General features: G+C 35.8%; 4 protein-coding genes across 6 annotated transcripts; 2 read left to right on the plus strand and 2 right to left on the minus strand.

The window, feature by feature from the left end:
- Positions 1–1409: 1409 nt before the first annotated feature.
- LOC106409281 (ethylene-responsive transcription factor 9) lies at positions 1410–2870 on the plus strand. Its single transcript, XM_013849939.3, has one exon. It carries the CDS (start codon positions 2061–2063, stop codon positions 2640–2642), a length of 582 nt encoding a protein of 193 aa, XP_013705393.1. The 5' UTR covers positions 1410–2060; the 3' UTR covers positions 2643–2870.
- Positions 2871–7711: 4841 nt separating this feature from the next.
- Positions 7712–8457, minus strand: LOC106410275 (non-specific lipid-transfer protein 13). The gene is made up of 2 exons (XM_013850770.3): positions 8042–8457; positions 7712–7863 (listed from the first exon to the last, which is right to left on the minus strand). The coding sequence occupies exons 1-2, from the start codon at positions 8407–8409 to the stop codon at positions 7857–7859; spliced, it is 375 nt and encodes a 124-aa protein (XP_013706224.2). The 5' UTR covers positions 8410–8457; the 3' UTR covers positions 7712–7856.
- Positions 8458–9349: 892 nt separating this feature from the next.
- LOC106410590 (probable serine/threonine-protein kinase At1g54610) lies at positions 9350–12219 on the minus strand. The gene is made up of 6 exons (XM_013851128.3): positions 11580–12219; positions 10909–11511; positions 10623–10850; positions 10328–10528; positions 9886–10230; positions 9350–9790 (listed from the first exon to the last, which is right to left on the minus strand). The coding sequence occupies exons 1-6, from the start codon at positions 11928–11930 to the stop codon at positions 9653–9655; spliced, it is 1866 nt and encodes a 621-aa protein (XP_013706582.1). The 5' UTR covers positions 11931–12219; the 3' UTR covers positions 9350–9652.
- A 4995-nt stretch (positions 12220–17214) lies between these two features.
- On the plus strand, positions 17215–19011 carry LOC106407327 (probable tetraacyldisaccharide 4'-kinase, mitochondrial). Of its 3 annotated transcripts, none has more exons than XM_013848168.3 (7): positions 17215–17465; positions 17537–17897; positions 17963–18112; positions 18179–18388; positions 18463–18522; positions 18610–18690; positions 18784–19011. In XM_013848168.3, exons 1-7 carry the CDS (start codon positions 17293–17295, stop codon positions 18943–18945), a joined length of 1197 nt encoding a protein of 398 aa, XP_013703622.1. In that variant the 5' UTR covers positions 17215–17292; the 3' UTR covers positions 18946–19011. The 3 variants fall into 3 exon arrangements, with proteins under 3 accessions (XP_013703622.1, XP_013703624.1, XP_013703623.1); XM_013848170.3 differs by having other exon boundaries at positions 18795–19011; XM_013848169.3 differs by having other exon boundaries at positions 17990–18112.
- Positions 19012–25599: the final 6588 nt, after the last annotated feature.

Raw genomic sequence — 25599 nt, forward strand, 5'->3', positions numbered from 1 at the left:
TTATAATTAAATAAATTACTTTTAAATTATATTTCAATGATTTTTTGTTTAGAAAAGATATTTTTTAATATGTGTGCAAAGAACCAAAACTTCATCTATTATGAAACGGAGGGATTATAACTAAACTGCGTGGATGTGTGTGTCTAGCATATTATACTGGGATCCAAATAATTTAAGAAAAAAAGTCATGAATAAAATTGATTCTTGAACTGATAAAACAGGAATTTAATGAAATCTACTAAAAATAAATAAAAGATCAACCCATATATGATGCCTTTAAATAACAAAACGGAATCTTAGAGCAAATATGATATGTGATATAATGACACTTTAATTTGATAGTGAAATGGATCCTTAAAATACTTGCCATTTAATTTTAAAAAATTAAAAAGATATTTCAGCATAACTACTTAAACAATTTTAACTTCAGTGGCTTAATTTAACTTTTAAATAAATTTTATTTTAGTTATTTTGATCTTTAAAACTATTTTTGTTATGAAAACTTTTAGTGGTATTCTAAAATATTTTCTAAAAGTAAAGCTAAGAGCATGATTAATGGAGGGTTCTTACCAGAATATAAAAACCCATCTCTTAGCTTTTAACTAAGGCTTTGAATGGTAAAAGCAGTTCAAGCGGAACAGATCAAGCAGATCAAGCAGGACAAGTGCAGATCAAGCGGATCATGCATGAGAGAACCAGATCAAATAATTTATTATAACTTATGAATGACAAAATCAGTTCAAAACTATAGATCACATATTAAAACAATAAATGTTTTATAAGATACTTAAAACTATAGATTTTAGATGTTATAGGATCGGTCGAAATGCCTGTAAATGTTTTATAAGATACTTATACTTTTTTATTTTCTTATTTATAAAAATTAAAAAATTATATGACAAAAAATAATAAGTAGAGAATGATAATTTTGTATTGTTAAAGTTGTAAATAAAATAAAATAAAATAAAAATATTGTATTCATAAAACTAGAAAAATATATTTTTAAAGTTATGTGTTGTAACAAAGTTATTTATTGACCAAACAAAAAAAAAAGCAGATCAACACTTAGTGTCCAAATGGAGGAGCGGGACAAGTGCAGTTCTCCCGCACTGCATTCACCATTTACTCTTTTTGTTTGCAAAAGCAGTTCAAGCGGGAAATCTGCATGCAGTTCAATATTTTTGTCTTTTTGTGAAAAAAACAGGACAGATCTCATCCACCAACATTTGGTGGCGTTGATCTGCTTTTTTTTTTGTTTGGTCAATAAATAACTTTGTTACAACACATAACTTTAAAAATACATTTATCTAGTTTTATGAATATAATATTTTTATTTTATTTTATTTACAACTTTAACAATACAAAATTATCATTCTCTACTTATTATTTTTTGTCGTATAATTTTCAACTTTTTTAAATAAGAAAATAAAAGAAGTATAAGTATCTTATAAAACATTTACATGCATTTCAGTCGATCCTATAACATCTAAGATATTTGTTTAGATATCTAGGTGTCATTTTTATTGTTTTAATATATGATCTATAGTTTTGAACTGATTTGTCATTCATAAGTTATAATAAATTATTTGATCGGTTTGATCTGGTTCTCTCCTGCATGATCCGCTTGATCTGCATTTATCCCGCTTGATCTACACTTATCCTGCTTGATCTGCTTGATCTATCCCGCTTGAACTCTTGAACTGCTTTTACCATTCGAAGTCTAAAATACCTAAAAACCAGCTATAAATAATAATGTTAAATGCGTTTTCAAATGTAAAAAAGTTCTCATACACATTTTCAGTTAATAATAAAATACCAGGAGAGCGTGGAGATCACGGAAATTAATGAGGGAGCGTGAGCTAAAACAATCAATTAAATACGCAAACTCACGCCGCATTAACGGGACGTTAAAGGCTAAAGGCCGGCACAAACATAAACCTCACTGTCTGTTTTTGGGCGGTGCTTTTCAGTCAAACCCTCGTTGACCCATCTCTCTCCCAAAATAAACTACTATTTTTCTTTATAAATTTACCCAACATCACTTCTGGTTTTCATTACCAATGGCTCCTCCAAAACAATTGAACGCAAGTAACGCCGCCATATGTGAAGGTAGCGGCAGTGGATGCAAAACAATGTTGAAGGAAGTGCGTTTTAGAGGTGTGAGGAAGCGGCCGTGGGGGAGATATGCGGCGGAGATCCGTGACCCGGGAAAGAAAACCCGGGTTTGGCTCGGGACATTTGATACGGCGGAGGAAGCCGCTAGAGCTTACGACACCGCTGCTAGAGAGTTTCGCGGCTCCAAAGCAAAAACTAATTTCCCTCTTCCCGGTGAGTCTCCGACGAGCGACGGTTCCATCGACGGGTCGGGGATGACAACGCGCCGGATAGAGATGGTGGGGAGATTCCCGTTTGCATGTAACCGGCATAATAATGTCTCCAGCGGGTTACCACCGAATGTTGCCGGTTTTTTCTTCGATCCGTCAAGGGCTACTGCATTAAGGGTTGAGCTTTCTCAAGTCTATCCGGTTCAGTTTGATCCGGTTAATATCGAGCTGAGTATTGGTATTCCAGAGACCGTAAAGGTCAAACCGAGAACTGAACTTAACTTGGATCTTAACCTAGCTCCACCTTTGGACGTTTAGATTTGTTCTTCTTTCTCTTATTTTGTTTTTATTTTGTTTGCTGCAGGAAAAAGAAACGTTCCAATTTTTCTTCTGATATTTTTTTGTAGAGGAGAAAATATTTTTAGATTAATTTTTCTTAGAATTTTTTTATTGTAGTTTCTCTATGATCTTAGTTTCTCTATGCTTCCTTCTAATTATATGTGGATGTAAATTATAATCAGATTGTTATCTATTTTCTCCCTTTCATTGTTCTTGTCAAATTTTGAAATTAAATGGTGGTTGCCTGGTTGGTCCATCAAATGGCAGATGATATTACTCCATTAAGTGGCTGTGGAAAATGAAATCAAAGAAATATCGAACGTTTACATTGTCTGTCAACGTCAAACAAATTAATATAGGGGAGGTGTACAAAAAACATCGTCGTCATCACAATACTACACAAAGCAGTTGTCTTTTCATTAATGTTCTTCTCGTTATATTAAATTTTTGTTACACGGAGGGTTTCTGATTATTATTAGCTCGCTGTGTGGAAAATGCATTATTAAACTCCCTGTCAATCAATAGAAATGCCGAACTTTAAGATCCTTAAGTCAGGAACATTTGAAAATCATGAATTTTGAAATGTTAAAAGATGTAAGATAGAGGGATGGCATCATCTGTCCAATCTTCGAGTTTCGTGTAGACTGGGATGATGACATAAGTGTCAGGTAGGAAGCACGTGTGTCTTAGCCGTCCAACCAGGCGACTCTTCTTATTTTTGTTTGTTCCGACTTAGGCTCCAAATGGAAAAAGCGGATCAAGCGTTGCGGATCTAGCTGACTAAGCGGATTGAGCTGAACAAGAGTGGATCAAGCGGATCGAGTAAAAAATAAGTGGATCTAACGGTTTTAGTGGTACAAAACATAGGTGCGAATGGTGAAAGTAGATAAAAAGTGGTTAAAAATACTGTACAAATTAAAATTAATTTGTATAAGAATTAATATACTATTTATTTTCATAATTAAAAAAAATTATTTAGAAAATTATGTAAATGAAATTAAAATATAATAGAAATTTAATATGTATATATAATTATTTTGTGCTTTAAAATCAAAAATATATCTAATTTTTAGCGATTTAAAATAATTATATTGTTGGGTAAAATATTATAAAATATATATATATTTTTAAAGATGGATTTAAACGTAAATATTTTTATATTTTTATTATTTGATAGTTAAATTTATCAAATTACTATTGATTTGGAGTTATTAAAATTCATAACAAAAGCTGATACATTTATATAAAATATTAATGTATTATCTATATTAATTTTAATAGTGTTTTATTATTGGTGATCCTTAATTTTTAATTAATTATTTCATTTTGAACTGTGCTGAAGTACAATACATTGTAATTAGAATATATGTATATATATATATATATATATAATTATTTTATTATATTTACCAATAAAAACTGCTATCTTATATGAGCCATCTTGTTTTTGGAGTGTTTTCTCCACTATAGTTTTATCCGTCAATACAACGACCAAACAAAAAAAAAGTGATGTTCCATTTTTCGAAGTGGAACCTTTGACGGACACTTCACTATTATAGAAAACAAATGTAAATCATGTGATTGGGAAGTAAATATGGTTCCTCCACTATGTGCGTATGAACCATCTTTATATCCACTCTCCATTCTAAACCTTAATCTAGGAAGTAGTAATCTAAAAATTGCTTCATATTTTTGGGTATTTTAGGTTAATTCTAAACGTTGACAAAAACAAGGTTAATTCTAAACAAAAGTTTATTCGCGGAACACAATTTTTTTGTTTTTTTTAACTTACATATTTGTTTAAGAAAAAACATTATATTCATCGGCGAAAAGTAAAGCGATCTCGTGAGCACCGGCGTTTGGCCTCTTCGGTCGTCATCGGTTGCATCTCTTCCCTCTTTGCCTTTTAATTTTGCTCCCCTACTCCTCTTTGTTGTCGGCGTCAATATGTTGGGTGTCTCTGGTTGAAGCTTGATCGGCGTTGGAACCCTAGATTTTCTCCGGAAGAGCTAGATTCGACGGTCTGGGCTTCCCTTTGGAGCATCGACGAGGCGTCTTCGGTTGTAGGGTAAGGGAGTCGGCTTTTAAGTCTCTAGAGCTTGTCAGATCTCGTTTTCCTTTTCGTAGATCTTGTCTTTGGTTGTTTTGATGGCGGCGCGTGAGGTTTGGAATTAGGTTCTACTCTGGATAAAATATTTAATTTTATCCAGAGTCCAGATTTTTATATTCCGAGATTTTGTTCATACCTTTGGTTACGACTGAAGACTTCATGGAGGTCTTCTGGCTAAAACTAAATATTTAAGTTTTAATTTTCAATTGCAAAAGTAACCTAAGACGACTTTCAGTGACAGTGAGAAAACTTCCACCGACAGTTGAGACGACTTTCATGAAAATCTTATGTAGAGAAGACTTACATGATTCTGTCAATTCCAAAACTAACCTTTTTTTTTATCCGAGAAGACTCCCTCGTATTTTCAAGATTTTCTTAAAACAAAAGTAAGTCAATATTTACAAAGGAAGACTTCCACAAAAATCTGCTATAGAGTAGACTTCTCAGGAAGTCTTTCCTTTGTAATTTGTAAATACAAAAATGACCTACTTGGGATACTTCCTAGAAGTCTTCTGCCGGAAGACTTCATGGAAGTCTTCTACGTCAATGTGTAATAAATTTTCATTTCTCTAAAATTAAAAAAGACTTTTTAATATTTCTTGTTAGTTCACGTATATTAGTCCATATTGGGGCTCTTGAATGAAATTTACAATTTAATTGGTGATAATTATGAGGTTACCAACATTCATATTTATTAATGTCTCGAGCTAATCCGAGAATGTTTATTAAGAAGTCTTCTATGTTATTTTTTGTAAACTCGTATTTTTAAGAGTGTTAAGTAACTTTAAGATAATTTTTAAAATTTTTCAAAAGTGTTAAGTAATTTCAAGAATATCAATTCATGTACTTTAATGTGTCTTCTTAAATCGTAAAATATTCTTTTTAAATTTCATAAGATTTAAAATTTTAGTTTTCACTTAAAATTTAATTTTTCCGCTTAAATTTTCTGTTTATATTTTCAATTCTCGTTTAAAATTTAAGTCTTCCGAGAAGTCTTATGTGAAGACTTTTTGAAAGACTTCCCATAAGACTTCTATTGAAAGTTTTATATGTCCTTCTCTTATGTAATGTTTGATTTTTTTTGTGAATTTAACTATGTTTTTTTTAACTCTTCTCGCTTAGTTTAGTAAATTTGACAAAAAGTTCTTGTTATTGTGTTTTGCTATTGAAGTTGTATATAACTTCAATAATGTCAAGTACTTTTGACAAGATAATATGGTAGATATGAACATATTTACCAAATTTTGTTTCATTAACATCTCTTCAAATTTACAAAAAGAATCCACAACTAAAACAGTACTCACAAATCACAAAACAAACCATTAACAAAACTATTATACTTAGAGTTATAGATCATTCCTCCACATAGATAAGTTTGGACTCCACTTGACATACACATCATAAACTTTGATAGTCCTCTTATTTCAGGTTTTTGAAGACTTCGTGGAAGACATTCAGGAAGTCTTCTAGCTCATTATATGTTAGAATACTTTTGAGAAGACTTTTCTGGAAGTCTTCCAAAGTCTGACTCAGATCTGAAAATATGCATATCCCAAAGCATTCAAATGGTTTCAAAATAAAGAAATTTTTCAAAAAAAAGATAAAAGTTTTAAGTAACAAAAGAAGTTTTCAAAAGGTAAGAGCTTTAAGCACCAAGAGGTTACCAAATAAAGAAAATCATATTTATAAATTTACTTTTAAAGGACTGGAAAATGACAACCATGTAATAAAAAACCAGCAAAACAAGATAAACCAGTGAGAAAGATATGAGATAAAAACGGAAAAATAATATAAAGTTTGGTGTTTTCAAGTTCAAAAAGATTACATAAAGGTTTCTGAGAATATATAAATTTTCTTTACATAGGGAGACAAAATTCAATAAGATTAAATATTTTTGATTCATAAAACTTTTGGAAAAGTCTTCTAACCTAAAAAGTCTTATAGACCCTAAATTTACTATTTTTCAGAAGACTTCCACATAAATCTTCTAGTGCATCATTTATTGGAGATTTAATTAAACTCTAAACTCAAAATAACTAACTAAGTAGAAACAAATACTTCGTTGAAATTAAAATCAATTTTTAAAGTGTTTAATATACAGAAAACTAAACACATTGGTCAAATTTAATGTTTAAAAAAAAAAGTTAAGCTTCCCCTAAAATTACAAACAATATTACAACATATGTTACCAATCCATAAACCAGAGAATATTATGACACACTACATCTCACTCATTTATGCTGAAAATAATTCAATTTTATTAGATGTTAATTTATGTTATTTTTTTTTGCTAAACTGTAAATTTTATATTAATGAAAAGAAGATTGTACATACTAATCTTAGGTTAATTTATGTTATTTACTAATGTTTATAATTACATGATTTCAATTTTTAACCCATCAAAATATTTTTTATAAAATTTCTAAATTATTTTTAAGATCTAACTCTTGAGAAGACTTACCGGAATTATATTCGTAAAATTACATTCTATGCGCTGGTTGTAATTCCACTAAGTGTTTAAGTTACTTTTGCATTTGATTGTTAGGATATACTTTTGCATTTAAAATCAAGTTTTTAATCATTTTTCGAATTCCGATTAAACAAGAAGTTCTTTTTCCTGGATTTGATCATGAATATTGGTTACATGGCAGGCTCGCATGAAACAACAGTACTCTACGGTTTTCTTTCACTTTTCTTCCTAACCAAGTTTTGCATTCATTAGGAAAGAATGATATCTTTTGTATATATAATAAGAACATGCAGTAAGAAAGCATCATTAGCTATAATATTTTGATTTTGATGTTTTCTGATTCAAATACTAAAATTTAGAAAACTGGGAAACATATTTTATTCAAGTGTTCCAACATATATGTTGTTTATAGATATAGTATAGTTTTATAAAAAGACTTAATTCAAAACTGAATGAACATTACACCAAGACTAAATTCAATATATAATTTGGCAGTCACATTCTCTAAACGAAACCTTGAACCAAAATCAATTAGAAACAAATAAAACTGAATACCCATACACATTTTTGTTGGACCTTCCAAAACAAATTAGCCACTCAGCCTCTCTAAAACTTAAACCCTGCATAAAAAGCATCAAAGCACATGGTATATTAGTAAACGTTTAATTTTGACTATATACTTTAACTAATTTCAAATTTTCAGAAGATGTTTACATCTTTAACCAAAAAAATCCTAATACCGATAACCCCCCGGACTTTTTTGCCATTTAAAATAAAAAGTAATGTTTGTACACTTACGTGGAACAGTCCATGCTAGAGGAGATAGGGAAGCTGAGATGTGTGTTGCAAAGAGGAGGAAGCTCTTGGATCTTATCAGCCAACATCGGAGGCGTATAACCTCTCGTCATCATCTCAACACAATTACACAGAAGTCTCGGATTCTCTTTTTTGTGCTTGGCAATTATGTTAAGTTTTGCGATATGGACACAACATTTCTTACCGGGTTTGTAATAATTGCCCGTGAGAAATTCAAGACAATAAGAGAAATAATCATATGTGTATGCACAAAACGGTACGTACGAGTGAACTCGAATCATTAGCCTTGTATGATCGGAGACCACGAGAAGTAGTGAAAGTACGACTAATGTTGTCGTGTGTCTATTCATTTCTAAACTTTGAATTGATGTAAATGAGAGACACTGTTAGATTAGTTTATTATATAATTAAGAAGCAATATATATATGTATAGTGTTTAGTATTAGTCACATTTATTTCATGAACTTTTGGTTTTGCTGATGGTTAGATCATCGTTGACGTATATGCCATTGAAAACAATACAAATCGAATGAACCTATATATAGAGAGAACGATAATTACTTGTATTATATTCGTAGTCTCTTTTAGCTAGAATATACCAGTACGTTTAGCATTTTTGGGACAAAGTTTATAATTCAAATTGTCATAAAGCCTCCAAAATATTAGAATTTTGATTTTTTAAAATTTTGTGAAAATACTAAAGCTGGTTTAATGGTAAAATAAATATACCCCTTTCAAACGCATATAAATTTACATACAAATAGCAATAAATCAAATTTTTGTTAAAAAAAAAGCAAACAATAGACAAAAAAATAAAAAAATAGCATTAATTAAAATGTAAAAACAAACATATTTATATATTTAAGTTTATAGTTTAGTAATTAGAATTTAGGGTTTAAACTAAGAGGTGGGATTGTGGTTAATGGTTTAAGATGTAGGGTGATTTAATATTTAGTGATTAATAAATGATATTTTGGGTTGTCAAAAAATGTTATTTTGGAGATTTTAATTCTTTTAATGCTATTTTGTGAGCAAAGATAAAAAAAAAATGCTATTTATGAGATTTGTCCAAAATTTTACTTGATTTGTCTGTCATGTTTGACAAAAATATCCCATATAATTTGTTAATATGAATTGATTAAGTAATATATGTTTAAGTGGACTGTTCAAATCATTATCCAAAAAACATTTTTTTTGTGTAGAGTGTAATATAAAGTCTGTATTGCCTCTGATTAAATGGATTTCATTCCCTGGCAGAAGAACAAATAATGGTTTCTTAAGTAATCCAAATCGTTTAAACACACAGAAATGTATAACATGTATGTATGTACACATCTATAATATATGAAGAAATGTACATACATGTATGTACTACACAAAGATCAAACTCTATCATGAGTCTGTATACATGTTCTATATAATCACAGAGCTGCGCCTTTTATAAAGACAACAACTTTAAATCTCTATTACAATTTTTTTTTTTTCAAAAAAAACTCATCAGACTCTTCTTTGATACAACAAGACTCGAACTGGTTCTCTGTTTTTGTCCATTCCGGGCAAAATAAGCAAAAATCATTCAGACACATTATGCTATCAGCTTCTGGAATGTTTTGCTTTCTGTCTGGTGAATTCCTGGAGCTGCCGATCGTGTTCTTCCAGCATCTGATCCACTTTTCTTGGCTGAGCCAGCAATGGACCCGACATGTACATTTTGTTATCCCCAGCATCATACTGTATGTAAAAACAACAAAAAGAGAAAGAGATGTAAAAGACAGTTTCTTGTCTGCAAAAGTAAAGGAAGAAAAGAATCTGTGAGAATAACTTACCCAAGATGGGTCATTTGGGATTTTGATTTGCCTCTTACTATTATCCATAGTGTCAGCTCTGTTGAATGCTCTCAAATTCCTCCTTTGCTGATCCATGATTGTTTGTTCTGAGGAGCCAGTTGTGTCTACACGCGAACCACCGCTTTGTCCTGCTAAGTTAGCCCTGCTTGAAGGGGCAGCTGCATTGTCCTTCATGTAAGTAAACCGGCTGTGATTCCGGTTCTTCATCATCGGACCGGAGTGAGAGACTCTCCCACTCGTTGGATTGTTGCTGGTCATCATGTCCTTTGTAATCTGCATTTGCCTCGCCGAATGACCAGGAACACATGTTCTTAGATAAGGGTTCTGTATTGGACCAACAAGTATCTTTTTTTTGTTAATATTCTGATGGATCAGAGGCAACAACACCAAACCATAGCAGATCAAACCAATACTCTGTTACCTCCATAGCCGCTGTGAGTGATGGATTAGCTCTTAGCGGCGGGATAAGTTTTCTTTCATGTGATTGTCTCGTCTGAGAGTCTTGTCTTTGGTTCTTCTCTTGCCTCTTAGCATCGTCGCGGAGTTTAGCATCGATCTCTTTGCTTGGAGGATATTTCGGTAGAGAAGATGGATCACAAGCAAACGGCTCTGTGTTAAAGTACTGCTCCACAACAACAACTATGTTGTGTTATCATCAAATCACAATATACTTTACTTGAATGATCACAAAAGTACATAAAAGTTAAAAGCAGCACCTCGCTCTCAAGAGCTTTAGCTGCAGAGCCTCTCCGGTCAGGATCTATAGAGAGTAAAGCCTCCAGAAGCGAGAGTACATTAGTAGGCAAGTCCTTGAACATCTCAGCTACACGACGTCCGTAAGGAAGCGCGGGTCTAAACGCAGCTGAAGGTGGTAGCTTCAGTTTCCTCCAGTAATCTTCTGTTGGTGAACCACACAGCTTGAATATTTTATGCAGTTGCTCCACCTACAAACAGCTTATGAGAAGATGAGTTGCAGATGGATTCAAGATTGTTTTATATTACCTCGGTTTTGCCAGGCAAGATGGGTTTCCCAGAATAAAGTTCGCCTAAGATACAGCCAGCGCTCCACAAATCAACACCAACACCATAATGACAAGCTCCAAGAAGAAGCTCAGGTGGTCGATACCATAGAGTCACAACACGGCTAGTCAAGGGAACAGTGTTGTGCGGGTCGAAAAACGTTGCTAACCCGAAGTCAGCTATCTTCAAGATCCCATTACTGTCGATAAGTAGGTTTGATCCCTTGATATCGCGGTGCAGAACACCGCGACTGTGACAATGATGAAGCCCGCTTAGAAGTTGTTTCATGTAACATTTAACCTGAGGCTGAGAGAACTTGATACCGGGAATGGAAGCAAGTCCAACGAGATCATGGTCCATATACTCGAAAACCAAGTAAAGAGAAGAAGAAGCAGAGGCAGTGATCAAGCCTTGTAACTTGAGTACATTAGGATGATCAAGCCTGCGCATTACAATGATCTCTCTAGCCATAAACTTAACACTCTCTAAATCGCTGAGATCAAACCGGACTCTTTTAAGCGCAACAATCTTGTTATCCAAGAGATCACGCGCCTTGTAGACACTGCTGTACGTGCCTTGTCCAATCTACAAAGAAGAAACATTGAAACAAAGTTCACCATCCGAAAGAAAGAGCCAAATTGTAGTATACTTACTTTCTCGAGTTTCTCAAAGGTGCTAGCACGACGGGGAGTCCAACCCACAAGGGCTTCACCAGCCACCGAGACTAGCCAAGCAGGCCATCCTGCAGCCACCTCGGGTTCTTCTTTAGCAACAACAGTACTAGGCTCTCTCTTTAGTTCCTTATCTTCATCTTCATCCGTGTCACCAATCTCTGCAATCTCCGGAGACAACCTAGTTGAACTGAACTTGGATCTGTCTTGTTGCTCTTCTTTACTCTGGCTCGAATCATCAATCCTCGAAGAAGAACGCTTCTCCGATGACTCTTTCCTTTGATGATGATGGTTTCTCTTTGGAGACTTCTTCTTTGAGATTATGCAACCCATGAGATGAGCACTGTAGATACCCTAATTCATCCTTACCAAACTCAACTCCATTTTCCCGGCGAGACCCAACTCACCATCCAATCGAAACCCAGGAACCCAAATTCGAATTCAGACTAAAGTGAAGATGAAACGGTGTGAAAGAGAGAGAGAGAGAGAGAGAAGGAGGAGGAGGAGATGTGTACGCAAGATTGGATTTTATTTTTCTTCTTTTTTGTTGAGATTGGTATCATTTGACCAAAGAAGACGCAGAGATGTGTATAAACTATGTATACATACATACATACATATATACATGTATTATTGATGTGTATTATTTTATTTATTTATATGCGAACAGCTAACACCGTCTTCGTCAACGGAAGGTGGGACTTTCTCTCTCACTTATTTTCTTCCCTAAATTGTAATTTACACTTTTTTCTTTTGTGAATTTCAGGATATGCATCATTGATTTTTACTAACTTTTTTTAGAGGTGAACACGGATCAAATATACAAATTTTTGAAGTTATTCATAATCTGATTCATTTTGTACAAATGATCAGTTATCCGATTTGATTTGATATTTAGATATCCGGATATTCAGTATTCTAAATATCTAGAAAATTTTAGATTTTTAATTAGATATCCGTTTTAATTCGTACAAATAAAATACATATTAAAAATCAGATAAAAAGTTATTTAGTTTTAAAAAATTCTAATAACTAATATAACAAATTTAATAAATAAAAGTATTGTAAAATTTATATAAAATATAATATTTATAGGGCAATTGTCAATAATAGCACTTTTTGAAGTTTATGTCTCAAAAATAGCACTAGAAGGAGAAAGTCACAAAAATGACATTCATTAAAGGGTAAAATATCTCTAATATCCTTGGTTTAAAATTAAATAAATAAACAAAAAAATAAAAATAAAAATAAAAATAAAATAAAAAAAATAAAAAAATGAAAAAAAGAAATTTTTTTTATAGTTTCAGATTATATGTTTTCAGATTCGAAATTTTTATAATTTTTTTTTTGAAATTTTTTTTTTCAAATTTTTTATTTTATTTTTTTTTCAAATTTTCTTTTTATAATTTAAAAATACTTTTTGAAACTGTTTTTAAAATTTTTATTTTTTATTTTAGTATTTATTTTTTATAAAATTTTAAACCCTAATTCCAAAACCCCACCCCTTAACTCTAAACCCTAAGGTTTGGATTAATTAACCCAAGGGGTATAAGTGTATATTACCTCTTTAATGAAACCTATTTTTGTGACTTTTAGCCTTGAGTGCTACTCTGGGAACAAAAACTTGATTTGGTGCTATTCTAGTCTTTTTCTCATATTTATATATGTGTATATATATATGCATATAACGAATCGGATTGGATATTTGTTCTTAAAAATACTAGTATTTGTGATTTGTTTCGTTTCTTACGAATATAACGAATCAAATAAATTTTTTTGGATATTTTGCCAAGCCCTATTTTTTCTATAGTTTATTGCTTTCCAAATTTGTACTCATTTTTGTTTCCTCTTTTACTAAATGACAATATGTGGATTCATGTTCTTAAAAAGAAAAAAAAAATATTTCTTATTTAACTTAATTTTATTTGACAGCAAAAGACCATCCTATTACTAAAACAAGAGATTATTTGAGTAACCAGACCGGAATAATAGTTCCCTATGGAAACACCAAGCAATTCTACCTAAATAATCTATAATTGCATTAAGGGATCAAGGAATGTTTAGATCTAGAAGTGAAGAAGTCTTCTTTGTAATACATCTATCTCTTTCAACTTTGTGGAAAGGTTTGGCCATGCATGAGGTTCTTTAATAATTACTATCAAATCCTTGCAATCTGCTCGGAAAACTTAGCAGGTATAGTGATAAAGCATACCTTCCATTGACCAACAAGTGTTTGTAGTCCCGAATGCAGCGATGATTATCTCCTTCGATGATTTCTTGTGCGCATAAGTAGGATTTGTCCGGATGTATCTTTCCAACCTCTTCCACATCCACTAAATTGTGATGTCGGGTTCGAACAACCATCCACCAGACATATGTTCTGTAAGAATATGGCTTAAGAATAACTATTATCTGGTGTTTGTTCCTCTATAGAAGCTGGTGCATTTGCCTCGAACCAGGCTTGGCATTCTCCTCTGCATGTCTGATAAAGTCTTGTGTCTTTATTAATTCCTTTGATTAACTTTATCATTCCTATTTTTTTAGAGATACCAAAATATCTATGGATAAGAATATCTATCAAGATCGGAGTCTTTGATACTATTTTCGCCAATCAAGTCGGAGTCTTCAATACTATTTTCGCTTGAAAAATAGTCCATATTAGTGTAAGCACTGGAGACAAGAAAAATATATGGATGTAAAGGTGACAATGATTGTCACATCGCATATCGCGACAAGTCAGATTTTTTGTTGCAGCTACATGTCCTAATACCAACTACCATATAAGATAGTGAATCTTCTGAGGAATATGTATTTACCAAATGAAGGCTTAAATATTTGTAAACAAAAATAATATGATTATTAGAATGCATAAAGAACATCAAATTTATGTATTTTGACATATTTTGTCTATTATTAAAAACATAATTTTAATGATTTATCATATTCTTCATGATTTTAGAATATTATATTATGTTGAATCAATAGTTTTCACAAATAAATTTACTGAATTAGTTGATGGTTTTTATTTTTTCTATAATTTTATGATTAATACTCTAGATAGTCAAATTAAATATCACATGAACGTTAGTTCTGAAATCTCTGGTAAGCCACGCACTTCACCTCTAATCTTTCAGAATAAGTCAGCAGGCACATCAGGATAATTCAACAATGGAGTGTCCTTTGAGTATTGAAACTCAACCCTGTCAGAAATCCTAAGATTTGGCTTCTTGGGAGGAGGAAGTATTGATCCCTCTGCGAGCACACATTTTGCGGCATAAATTATCCTCTCCATGATGAGATCGTTTGCTGCATTGGCAGTGTCTTCCTCGTTATGAGAAGGAGTAGTTGAAGGCTGAGCAGGTTCTTCGGTGGTTTTCTCTACATCCTACTTGGAAGACTTGTATGCGTTCTCCGGCAGACTTGTCGACATTCTCCTTGGCAGATTTCGCATCTTTTCTTTGCTGACTTATCTGTTTTACCTTTTTTGCATACTTGGCTTTCTTCTTCTTTGTTGACTTGGAGGACTCGGCAGTGGGGAAATGGATTGTTGGGGATTATGACGCCATTCCATCAAGGATATGCATTTGGTTCATAACGTTGAGATCCATCTCTTCTCCAAGTTGATCAGCGTAAAAGAATGTTCTTTATGACTTTACCCAGTCAGCTGAACGAGTTTACACAGTTCTGTAAAGAAATGAGTACAAGGCGAATTAATAGAGGATTGACAGAAAATGGAAAATCATTAGAAGAGATGTCACAGAAAATACGAAGATACAACTTCAACTATCTACCAGTTTTAGGATTCCACAACACTGGATAATCGATTGGTGGTTCCTCAAAAGCTACTCGGTTCATATTGATGTAGAAATAGTGACGCAACTGGTTGAGAGTCTTTGAGGGATGACAGGTCAGGATATTAAGCTTGTATTCATCTTAGTATAAATATACCCATTTTGATTCAGTTGGACTTGAACCATCTCTTCAAAAAATCTGACATTCACTGATATGTCAAACTTAGCGGCCAAAACCATCAGTGATACAATGATCCTGATTGATCCAGTCATCAGTTGAGATAGAGCAATGCCTTTTCTACTGCAGTAAGCTATGATGAGTCGAGGAATTAGGAACCATAGCTTGGATTCCTTTGGAAACCAACACTACACACAAGTTCATCCTAGAGTAGGAGTTCACGGCCGTTGATCGGATCTTGGAATAACAAATGTGAAACCAAGAGAGATGGTAGGTAACTCTAAAATCTCTGTCACATTCGTAAAATTCAACCATGTCGACTCGATGTCTATCCAATTCTGCCCTCCGAAAAACTGATGCACAAATCTCGGCATCAGTATAGGCATGCGGATAGATAAAACGTCCATTTCAACTACGAAAAATTGGGTGAAACTTATTCTGCTCGAAATATCGGATTCCCTCTCTGTTGCTTTCTAGGTTGGAACCGATAATAGGAACCTCTTCCATGCGATCATCTTTTGCCTCTTGACCGTCCCCATCATCTCTGAATGTTTCCTAATCATGACAAACTAACTAAAGCTGATTAAAGTCTAATCCGTTAGTGTCTCTTAACACGCTTTGATGAATCCTAGCCACGTCGTTAACAAGACTGGACATGTCGCAGACATACGGATCCATACAATTGGGGAAGAAACTCTCTCCTTTCCTTTTCTCAGACATCTACAAATTGATGACATCTTTTCCGAAGAACAGTTGAAGAACATGAGACAAACCGGAGAAATTAAGCCAACTTGAAGTAAAAAATCGGAAAATATATAGTAAAGAGTGATGAAAAAGAGGAGATTTTAAGAGAAAACTAACCTTGTATCATGAAGAGAAGTGAAGAAATGAAAGTGAGATCCCTTATTCATAATGTCAATGCACGACAACCGAAGAAACATCATCATTAGGTCTAAGAGACGAGTTTATGATTTCAATAGTAAGGATAATTTAATCCAAGTTTAAAATGGTTTATTGTTAACCAGACTAAAGTCTACTAAAATTACCGAGATGAAAGTCCACCATCATTTTCAAAAACAGGTGCATAGTTATTTACTTTTAGAACATATTTTTACAAATTCATTGACATCAACTTCGTATATCATAATAAATTGGAGAACTTATTATCAGAGATGGATTACGTTCTCCGGAGAAACCCATCAAGTTAACTAAACTCGGATCAATTGCTCAAAGAGCGATCAAAGGTTACACCGACTTAGAAGCGAAAAGAATGTATTCGAGTATAAAATGTGAGAACTGGAAATCAGAAGTAGACAATCACAAACACACGCTTTTAGGCAAAAGATTAAGATCTTCATATTTTACGTTGTTCTTACCTAGTTGATCATCTTTCCATAGAAATTCGTCTTTTCTCTTATAATCCATCTTTCATCAGTCAATAAACTCTTTTAAATAGCTCATCATCAAATTCGTTGATACATCGTATATGTGCTAAATTCAGATTAAACAATGTGTAATGTTTATATTTAATCCATGAGGTCACTTGTGCACAATTTTATTTATTTTATGCCAATGCCATTTTATTTTATTTTTAAATAAATGTAAATTGTTTTGGTAAACCGGGAGGCTGGATTCAAATTGAAAAACGGTTGAACCGACTTCATATAGTCCTGGTCAGAGAAGCCGCCTGCGAAACAGAACAGCTTCGGTTTCTAGATTATCTCCGATGGAGAAGCTGCGGAAAGTAGTGAAGGAGATCGCCTACACGAGAGACCACACTAACTCCCCTGCACTTCACCGCTCACTAGTTCCCTTTCTCACCTTCGCTTCTTCCCTCTACGGAGTCGCCCTCCATATCCGCCGCTCTCTTTACCGCTCCTCCTTCTTCCATCAACACCGGTGAGTTTCGACCAATCAAAAACGAGTGTTTTTCACATCTTCTGATATAAAAATTTGGTGCTTGGTGAAAGATTGCCGGTTCCGGTGATCAGCGTCGGGAATCTGAGCTGGGGAGGTAATGGGAAGACGCCAATGGTTGAGTACATCACGCAGCTGCTCCTCTCTTCTGGCATCTCTCCGCTTATTCTCACTCGTGGTTACGCTGGTGGTGATGAAGCCAAAATGCTTGAAAGACATCTCCAAGGTGGACCCACAAAGATCGGTGTTGGACCAAACAGGGCAGCTACTGCTGCCTCGTGTTTTGAAAAGTATGGCTGTGCAAACCCATCTAGCATCAGGACATTCTTTGATCGCTCCTTACTCCATGAGACAGTAAAAGTCGAGACCTTTTCTCAAGAAATTGGGGCTGTCGTTCTAGATGATGGGATGCAGGTACGTTCTACAAGTTACAGTATTAGAGTCTGTCTCGTGACTTAGCTCTATTGTTTTGGTAATAGCATTGGGGTTTGTGTCGTGATCTCGAGATTGTGATGCTTAACGGGATGAATCCGTGGGGGAATGGTAACTTAGTTCCCCTTGGACCTTTACGGGAGCCTCTTCCAGCGCTTGACCGGGCAGATATAGCTGTAGTACACCACGTGGACTTGGTAACGTTTCCTTTCTTTATGATGATGACGACTATTTAAGGTTAATGGCTTTGTTGGATCATACAGATACCTGAACAAAGCCTCAGAGATATTGAGAAGACGATTCATGGATTCAAAAACTCCATCCCTATCTTCTACTCCAAGATGGTGCCCAAATACTTGTTCGATGTTAAAAATGATAGGTCACATGTAGCTTTAGAAGCATTGCACGATGCAACTGTGCTATGCGTTTCCGCTATTGGATCCGCTGACGCATTTGTCGAGAACATTGAGATGGTAAGTTGTTTAGTTACTGTTATGTATGTAACAAAGTTTCAGTTTTTGTATATGCTAACTAATGGGCTTGACAGGTTGGAGCACGTTTTGTTGATAGACTTGATTTCAGTGATCATTATTTATTTGAAGCACAGGTACAATGCTATTAAGCTGCCAAAAAGTGGATTATACCATTATCTCAATCAAATTGGCAGTAATCAAGATCATATTGATAAGCGCAGGATGTTGAAACTATGAGGAGGAGAGCAAAGGGACTAGAGAACAGATCTGATTCCAAGCCTATTATTGTGGTGACCGAAAAGGTGAAGTTTCTGTTTATTGTTGTTACTTGGTCGACGTTATTAAGTTTCAAGTCCACACAGACATGAATCCTATTTCATTTTGCTTTTTGCTAGGATTATAACAGGGACCCGGAGATTCTCAAAAGTCTGGACTCATACACTGTCTTGGTTCTGTGTTCTAAGTTGGAAATAACTCCTTGTAGAGACGCTAATGTGGATGACTTTAAATCTACACTTTGTAAAACTCTGGCGGTTAAGTTTCGTGTTTCTAATTAGAATTCTGGCGGTTAAGTTTCCGTCGTGTTTTGAAAATAAGATATTCAAGAAAGTGTTTCCAATGTGTTTCAACTTTTCCAAAAGATTCAGATTCGGAAACGTTTCCAAAACAGGAAATGGACTGAATGCAGTTTTCATGCAACCTAGGTAAACTGAAAGAAATTTGTGAACATTGGTTATTTTTTTCTTTAATATGTATTTGCAATAATTTTTTTTAAAAAAATTATTGTTTTGTTATTTTGTGGAACTGTGTTGTAACTTAAACTGGTCTAGTTTAAAAATGATATTTTAAAATAATTTATCAAATGTTATTTTGTAGTATTTTTTGTATTTGTTTGTTTCACTTTCTTACTGTGTATGTTGAACGTTCAGTGTTGAATATTAGGCCTGTTTGTTTTAAAAACGTGACGTCAGCGGCAATAAATAAAGCTACGACGGAAGTACGTTAGCCGCCGCGTCAGTTGCCAAGGATTGGTTAGAGACAGAAAACCGCAATTACCGCTGCCGCTGTTATTTCTAGCGTTGCATCTGCAGCTGTTATTACTTGCTGTACCGACTGAAAAAAAAATGTCCTTTGCCGCAACTGATGTATTGGCCGTGATCATAACTGTTATTTTGAATTATTGCCGCTGTCGCTGGCGTTTGTTAAACGAACGTTCGGCAAAGTTAAATTATGGCGGTAATGCAATCTAATACGTATGCCCGGACATAACAGAGAAAAAAAACACACTTCATTTCTTTGAAATTTCTCTTTGTTATAATTTTATTGGACAGAATTTAGATTCACCCCCTCCATCCTTTATAACCAACCAAATTTCCAAATAGATTATTAACTAAAAAATATTAAATTAAATAAAAAATTGCTACAAAAAATAAAAACGTTAATTTCAAGGATGCTAACGCTTCCACCTAAACCCTAAACCCTAAATCTTAAATTCTAAACCATATACCCTAAATTCTAAACCCAAATCCAAACCCCTAAACCTAAATCCTATACTCTAAACCCTAAATATAGACCCTAAACCCAAATTATATACCCTAAACCCAAAAACTAGACTATAAACCTAAACTCTATACCCTAAACCCAAGTCCTAGACCCTAAACCCAAACCATAAACCTTAAACCCAAATTATATAACCTAAACCCAAAACTTTAACCATAAGTCCAAACGATAAATCCTAAACCCAAACGTAAATCCTAAACTCAAAACCTATACCTTAAACCTAAATCCTAGACCTAAAATCCAAACGGTAAACCCTAAACCCAAACCCCAAACTTAGATGCTATAGGGTTTGGATTAAGGTTTACGGTTTAGGTTTAGGGTCTAAGACTTGGGTTTAGGGTTTAGGTTTATAGTCTATTTTTTGGGTTTAAGCCTTAAGGTATATAATTTAGATTTAGGGTCTAGGATTAGGGTTTAAGATATAGGGTTTGGGTTTAGGGTCTAGGATTAGGGTTTAGAGTATAAGGTTTGGGTTTAGGAGTTTGGATTTGGGTGTAAAATTTAGAGTTTAGGGTTTAGGGTTTCGCTGGAAGCGTTAGCGTCGTTAAAATTAGCATTTTTATTTTTTGTAGCTATTTTTTGTTTAATTTAATATTTTTGAATTAATAATCTATGTGAAAATTTGATTAGTTATAAAGGATGGGATGAATTTAAAGGTTCATCCTAGGGATGAACCTAAGTTCTGTCCAATTTTATTCTATCGAGAAATTTGAGTAAAAGGCAAATAACTGTAGAAAGAAAATAATACTAATATAAAATAATAAATATGCAAGAAAGAGTATTATAATTTCGTCAAAAAAAAGTTTATTATAAAGAGTGGAAATAGAAAGCGAGGTGCAGGTTACAAATGATATAGAAATATAGAAGTGAAAAAGTAGCAATTACTTTCCAAATGTGACAACAATGGGGTTCACTTTTGTTTACGAACTCAACAATTGAGGCTCCTCTCCTCTTGTTCATACTGCTGCGCCATTTCTATAACATGACTTTTGTAACACTCGTCTTTGTTACCGTATTTTTCTTCGATATTATTGATCAGTCTTCCAAAGTCATCTTCTTCAGTCTCTCAATATATTCTAGTAAAGTTCAAAAAATAATATATTAATTATATTATGGTCGGAAAAACGCGGTAAATACGCCTCGAAATAGTCGGAATCACACTCTACTCATTTCATAGAAATTTCTCTCTTCTCTTATTCTTCAATATATACATTATGTTAAGTAAATAATATAGACTTCAAGGATCTCTTTGTAATTACTTAGTAGTCTTATAAACCCTACATGTATTTATGTATAAATACCTTCTACATACTTAATAAGAATTCATTCAGCGTATTCTATATGGTATCAGAGCTTGAATAACCTAAAGCCGCCATACTCTTTTTCAAAAATTTTACGTCTTCTTCTCCAACATGTCAGGCGCTACCAACTCACCTCACTCCACCATTGAAACGATCGCGATCTCTGCGACAACCTCTATCCTGAATATCAACATGAGTAATGTCACCAAACTCACCAGTTCCAATTTCCTGATGTGGAGTAGACAAGTCCACGCCTTGCTTGATGGATACGACCTTGCCGGATACATTGATGGGTCTGTTGTTGTGCCGTCTGCAACTCTCACTACCGATGAAGGTGTCACCCCCAATCCCGCCTTCAACATTTGGAAACGCCAAGATCGGTTGGTTTACAGTGCCTTACTTGGAGCGATTACCACCACAATCCAACCTATCCTCTCTACTGCAGCTACGGCATCCGAGATCTGGACCACACTGACGATGACCTACGCCAAGCCAAGCCGTGCTCATGTTAAGCAAATCCGTCAACAGATCCAGGGTTGGAAGAAAGGAACAAAGTCAATCAATGAATACTTTCAGGGCCTGACAACTCGTTTTGATGAACTTGCCTTGCTTGGCAAGGCACTTGACCATGAGGATCAGATTGAGTACATCCTTGATGGCCTTCCCGAAGAGTACAAGACCATGGCAGATCAAATTGATGGTCGTGATACGCCTCCTTCTCTTCCAGAGATTCATGAGAAACTCCTTAACCAAGAAGCCAAACTTCAAACGCTCAGCACTCAGCCGAGCTCTGCTCCTATCACGGCTAACTACACCAACTCCAGAGGCTCCTCTAGCAACAACCGCTATCCGAACACTCGCCGTGGTGGCTACAGCAACAACCGCGGAGCTCCAACATGGCAACAACAACAGCTCACCTCACCCACCCAGCAAAATAGCTCCCGTGGGTATCAAGGAAAATGCCAGATATGCAGTGTCTTTGGTCACAGTGCTCGTCGCTGTCCTCAACTCCATGGCAACACCTCTGCGACACCAAACCAACAGAACTCGATGCTGAACTCTTCTCTCTACCAGCCTCGGGCCAATGCTGCGCATGCTACGCAGTTCAATCCGAATGCTTGGCTGCTTGATAGCGGTGCTACGCACCATCTTACTGCAGATTTAAACAATCTGGCCCTGCATCAACCGTTTACTGGAGGTGATGAAGTTGCAATAGCTGATGGCTCAGGTTTATCTATTACTCATATTGGTTCTGCCTCTCTTCCAACTGCTACTAAACGCCTTGCTTTGAAAGATATTCTCTGTGTTCCAAGTGTTAACAAGAACTTGATTTCTGTATATCGTCTTTGCAATGCTAATCAAGTCTCTGTGGAATTCTTTCCTGCCTCTTTTCAGGTGAAGGATCTCAGCACGGGGATCCAGTTGCTTCAAGGGCACGCGAGGGGTGATTTGTATGAGTGGCCGGTGTCGATACCTAAACCTGCAGCTTCCTATGTTTCCTACCCTGACACCAAAGCCACCCTTAACCAATGGCATCAAAGACTTGGCCACCCATCTTTATCTATTCTAAAAGCTGTTGTTTCTCATTTTTCTTTACCTTGTTCCACAAACTCTTCTAAGCTTTTGCCTTGCAATGATTGTTTACTTAATAAAACTCAAAAACTTCCTTTTCACCAAAGTACAATCATCTCTTCTCATCCTCTTGAGTACATATTTACAGATGTGTGGCAATCTCCTATTTTATCTACTCAAAACTATCGATATTATCTTGTCCTAGTTGACCACTTCACTAGGTACACATGGCTCTTTCCCCTTACCAAAAAGTCTGAAGTAAAAGCCATCTTTGAGACCTTTAAACCCTTAGCCGAAACCAAGTTCAAACACAAAATCTGCAACCTCTACTCTGATAATGGTGGGGAGTTCATAGCTCTTCGTCATTACCTTGCCTCTCATGGTATCTCTCACCTTACAACCCCACCCCATACTCCTGAACACAATGGTCTTTCTGAACGGAAGCACCGTCACATAGTTGAGACCGGATTGTCTCTTCTCTCCTTGGCGCATATGCCACTTCAGTACTGGCCTTTTGCTTTTGCCACAGCCATATACCTCATAAACCGCTTACCTACACCAATCCTATCCAACTCTACACCTTTCCAGAAACTCTTTAACCTATCACCAAATTACCATAAACTTCGAACCTTTGGGTGCCTTTGTTTTCCTTGGCTTCGTCCCTATGCTCCTAACAAACTTGAGCAACGATCCTTATCCTGTGTCTTTATTGGCTATTCCATGTCCCAAAGTGCTTATCTGTGTCTTCATCCCTCCTCAGGCCGTGTCTATACGTCTCGTCATGTACGATTCAATGAAACAGAATATCCCTTTCCTACCTTAACCACTCCTGCAGCTACTGAAACCCACGACCCTCCTACCTCTGCATCACCACCTGTTACTGTTGTACCCTGCACGCCACCACTCATGCAATCTCCTTCTGTGTCCGCGAACACTGGATCACCGAGCAGTGATTCATCACCACCGCAAGCGCCACATCAGAACACGTTGACTCCTACGGCTTCGTCCTCCTCGTCTTCTGATCAGGCGTCTGCATCTTCGTCTCCACCGGTGTCTTCTGCACCACCTGCAGCTCCTGAACCTGCAGCTCCTGAACCTGTCCCGCAGCCACAGCCTGCTGAGCCTCGTCATTCAATGACAACACGTTCTCGGAACAATATTGTGAAACCAGTTACTCGGTACAATCTTTCTGCTACTCTCCAAGCTGATCCTCATTGGATTCCCTCAACATGGCAGCAAGCCATAAAACATAAACATTGGCGCGATGCTATGTACAAGGAATTCAATTCCACTACCGAGAACTCCACTTGGGATTTGGTCACTGCTACTGAGACAATGAACGTAGTCGGATGCCGTTGGGTCTTTACCATAAAATATAACTCTGATGGAACTATCGATCGCTACAAAGCTCGTATTGTTGCCAAAGGATATCATCAGCAACAAGGTGTTGATTATGAGGACACCTTCAGCCCTGTTATAAAATCAACTACGATCAGAATTGTTCTTGGTTTGGCGGTTAACAATGACTGGCCTGTTAGACAAATAGATGTCAACACTGCTTTTCTTCAGGGCCATCTGAGTGAAGAAGTCTTCATGTTACAGCCGCCGGGGTTCACAGATAAGGATCGCCCCCACCATGTATGTCGGCTTAAGAAGGCTCTCTATGGTTTAAAACAGGCACCAAGGGCCTGGTACTCTGAACTCAAAACATTTCTCCTGCAATCTGGTTTTCAGAACTCTTTGGCGGACACGTCACTGTTTATTTACAAGCAGCAATCCAAATTTGTCTATGTTTTGGTATATGTTGATGACATCTTAGTCACTGGCAGTGATGCAGGTCTGGTACAACAAGTCATCTCTTCTCTGGCTGCTCGCTTTTCTATCAAAGACATGGGCAACTTGAGTTACTTTCTGGGCATTGAAGCTGTTCGTACATCACAAGGTCTACACTTAAAGCAAAGAAAGTATATTACTGATCTTCTACAAAAATCGGATATGCTACATGCCAAGCCTGTTTCAACTCCGCTTCCCACTCATCCCAAGCTCACACTAACCTCTGGTTCTCCTCTCTCTGATCCGCATCCCTATCGCAAGATCGTCGGCAGCCTTCAATACCTTGCTCTCACACGTCCTGATGTGTCCTACGCTGTCAACAAACTCTCGCAATATATGCACCGTCCTACCACGGATCACTGGCAAGCAGTCAAACGAGTGCTTCGCTATCTCTCTGGAACTCTGAATCATGGCATCATGCTACAAAAACAGCGATCTCCTACGCTTCATGCCTTTTCCGATGCAGACTGGGCTGGAGATTCTGATGATTATGTGTCGACAAATGCCTATCTCATCTTCATGGGTTCTCAGCCTGTCTCCTGGACAACTAAGAAGCAAAAAGGAGTTGCTCGCTCCTCCACAGAAGCAGAGTATCGTGCCGTGGCGAACACTGCTTCCGAACTCCGCTGGGTAGTCTCTCTTCTTCTTGAGCTAGGTGTGCCGATTACTACAACTCCCACAGTGTACTGTGACAACATTGGTGCTACATACCTATGCGCAAACCCGGTCTTCCACTCGCGGATGAAACATATAGCTTTGGATTATCACTTTGTTCGAGGTCAGATACAAAACCGCCTTCTCCGTGTTGCACACGTCTCTACGCATGATCAGCTTGCCGATGGCCTCACTAAACCACTCGCCACGACTCCCTTTCAGTCTTCACGGTCCAAGATTGGTGTCACTCCAGCTCCACCATCTTGAGGGGGAATGTTAAGTAAATAATAT

The sequence above is a fragment of the Brassica napus genome, chromosome A2 (assembly GCF_020379485.1).
Source record: "Brassica napus cultivar Da-Ae chromosome A2, Da-Ae, whole genome shotgun sequence".
NCBI classification, from domain to species: Eukaryota; Viridiplantae; Streptophyta; class Magnoliopsida; order Brassicales; family Brassicaceae; genus Brassica; species Brassica napus.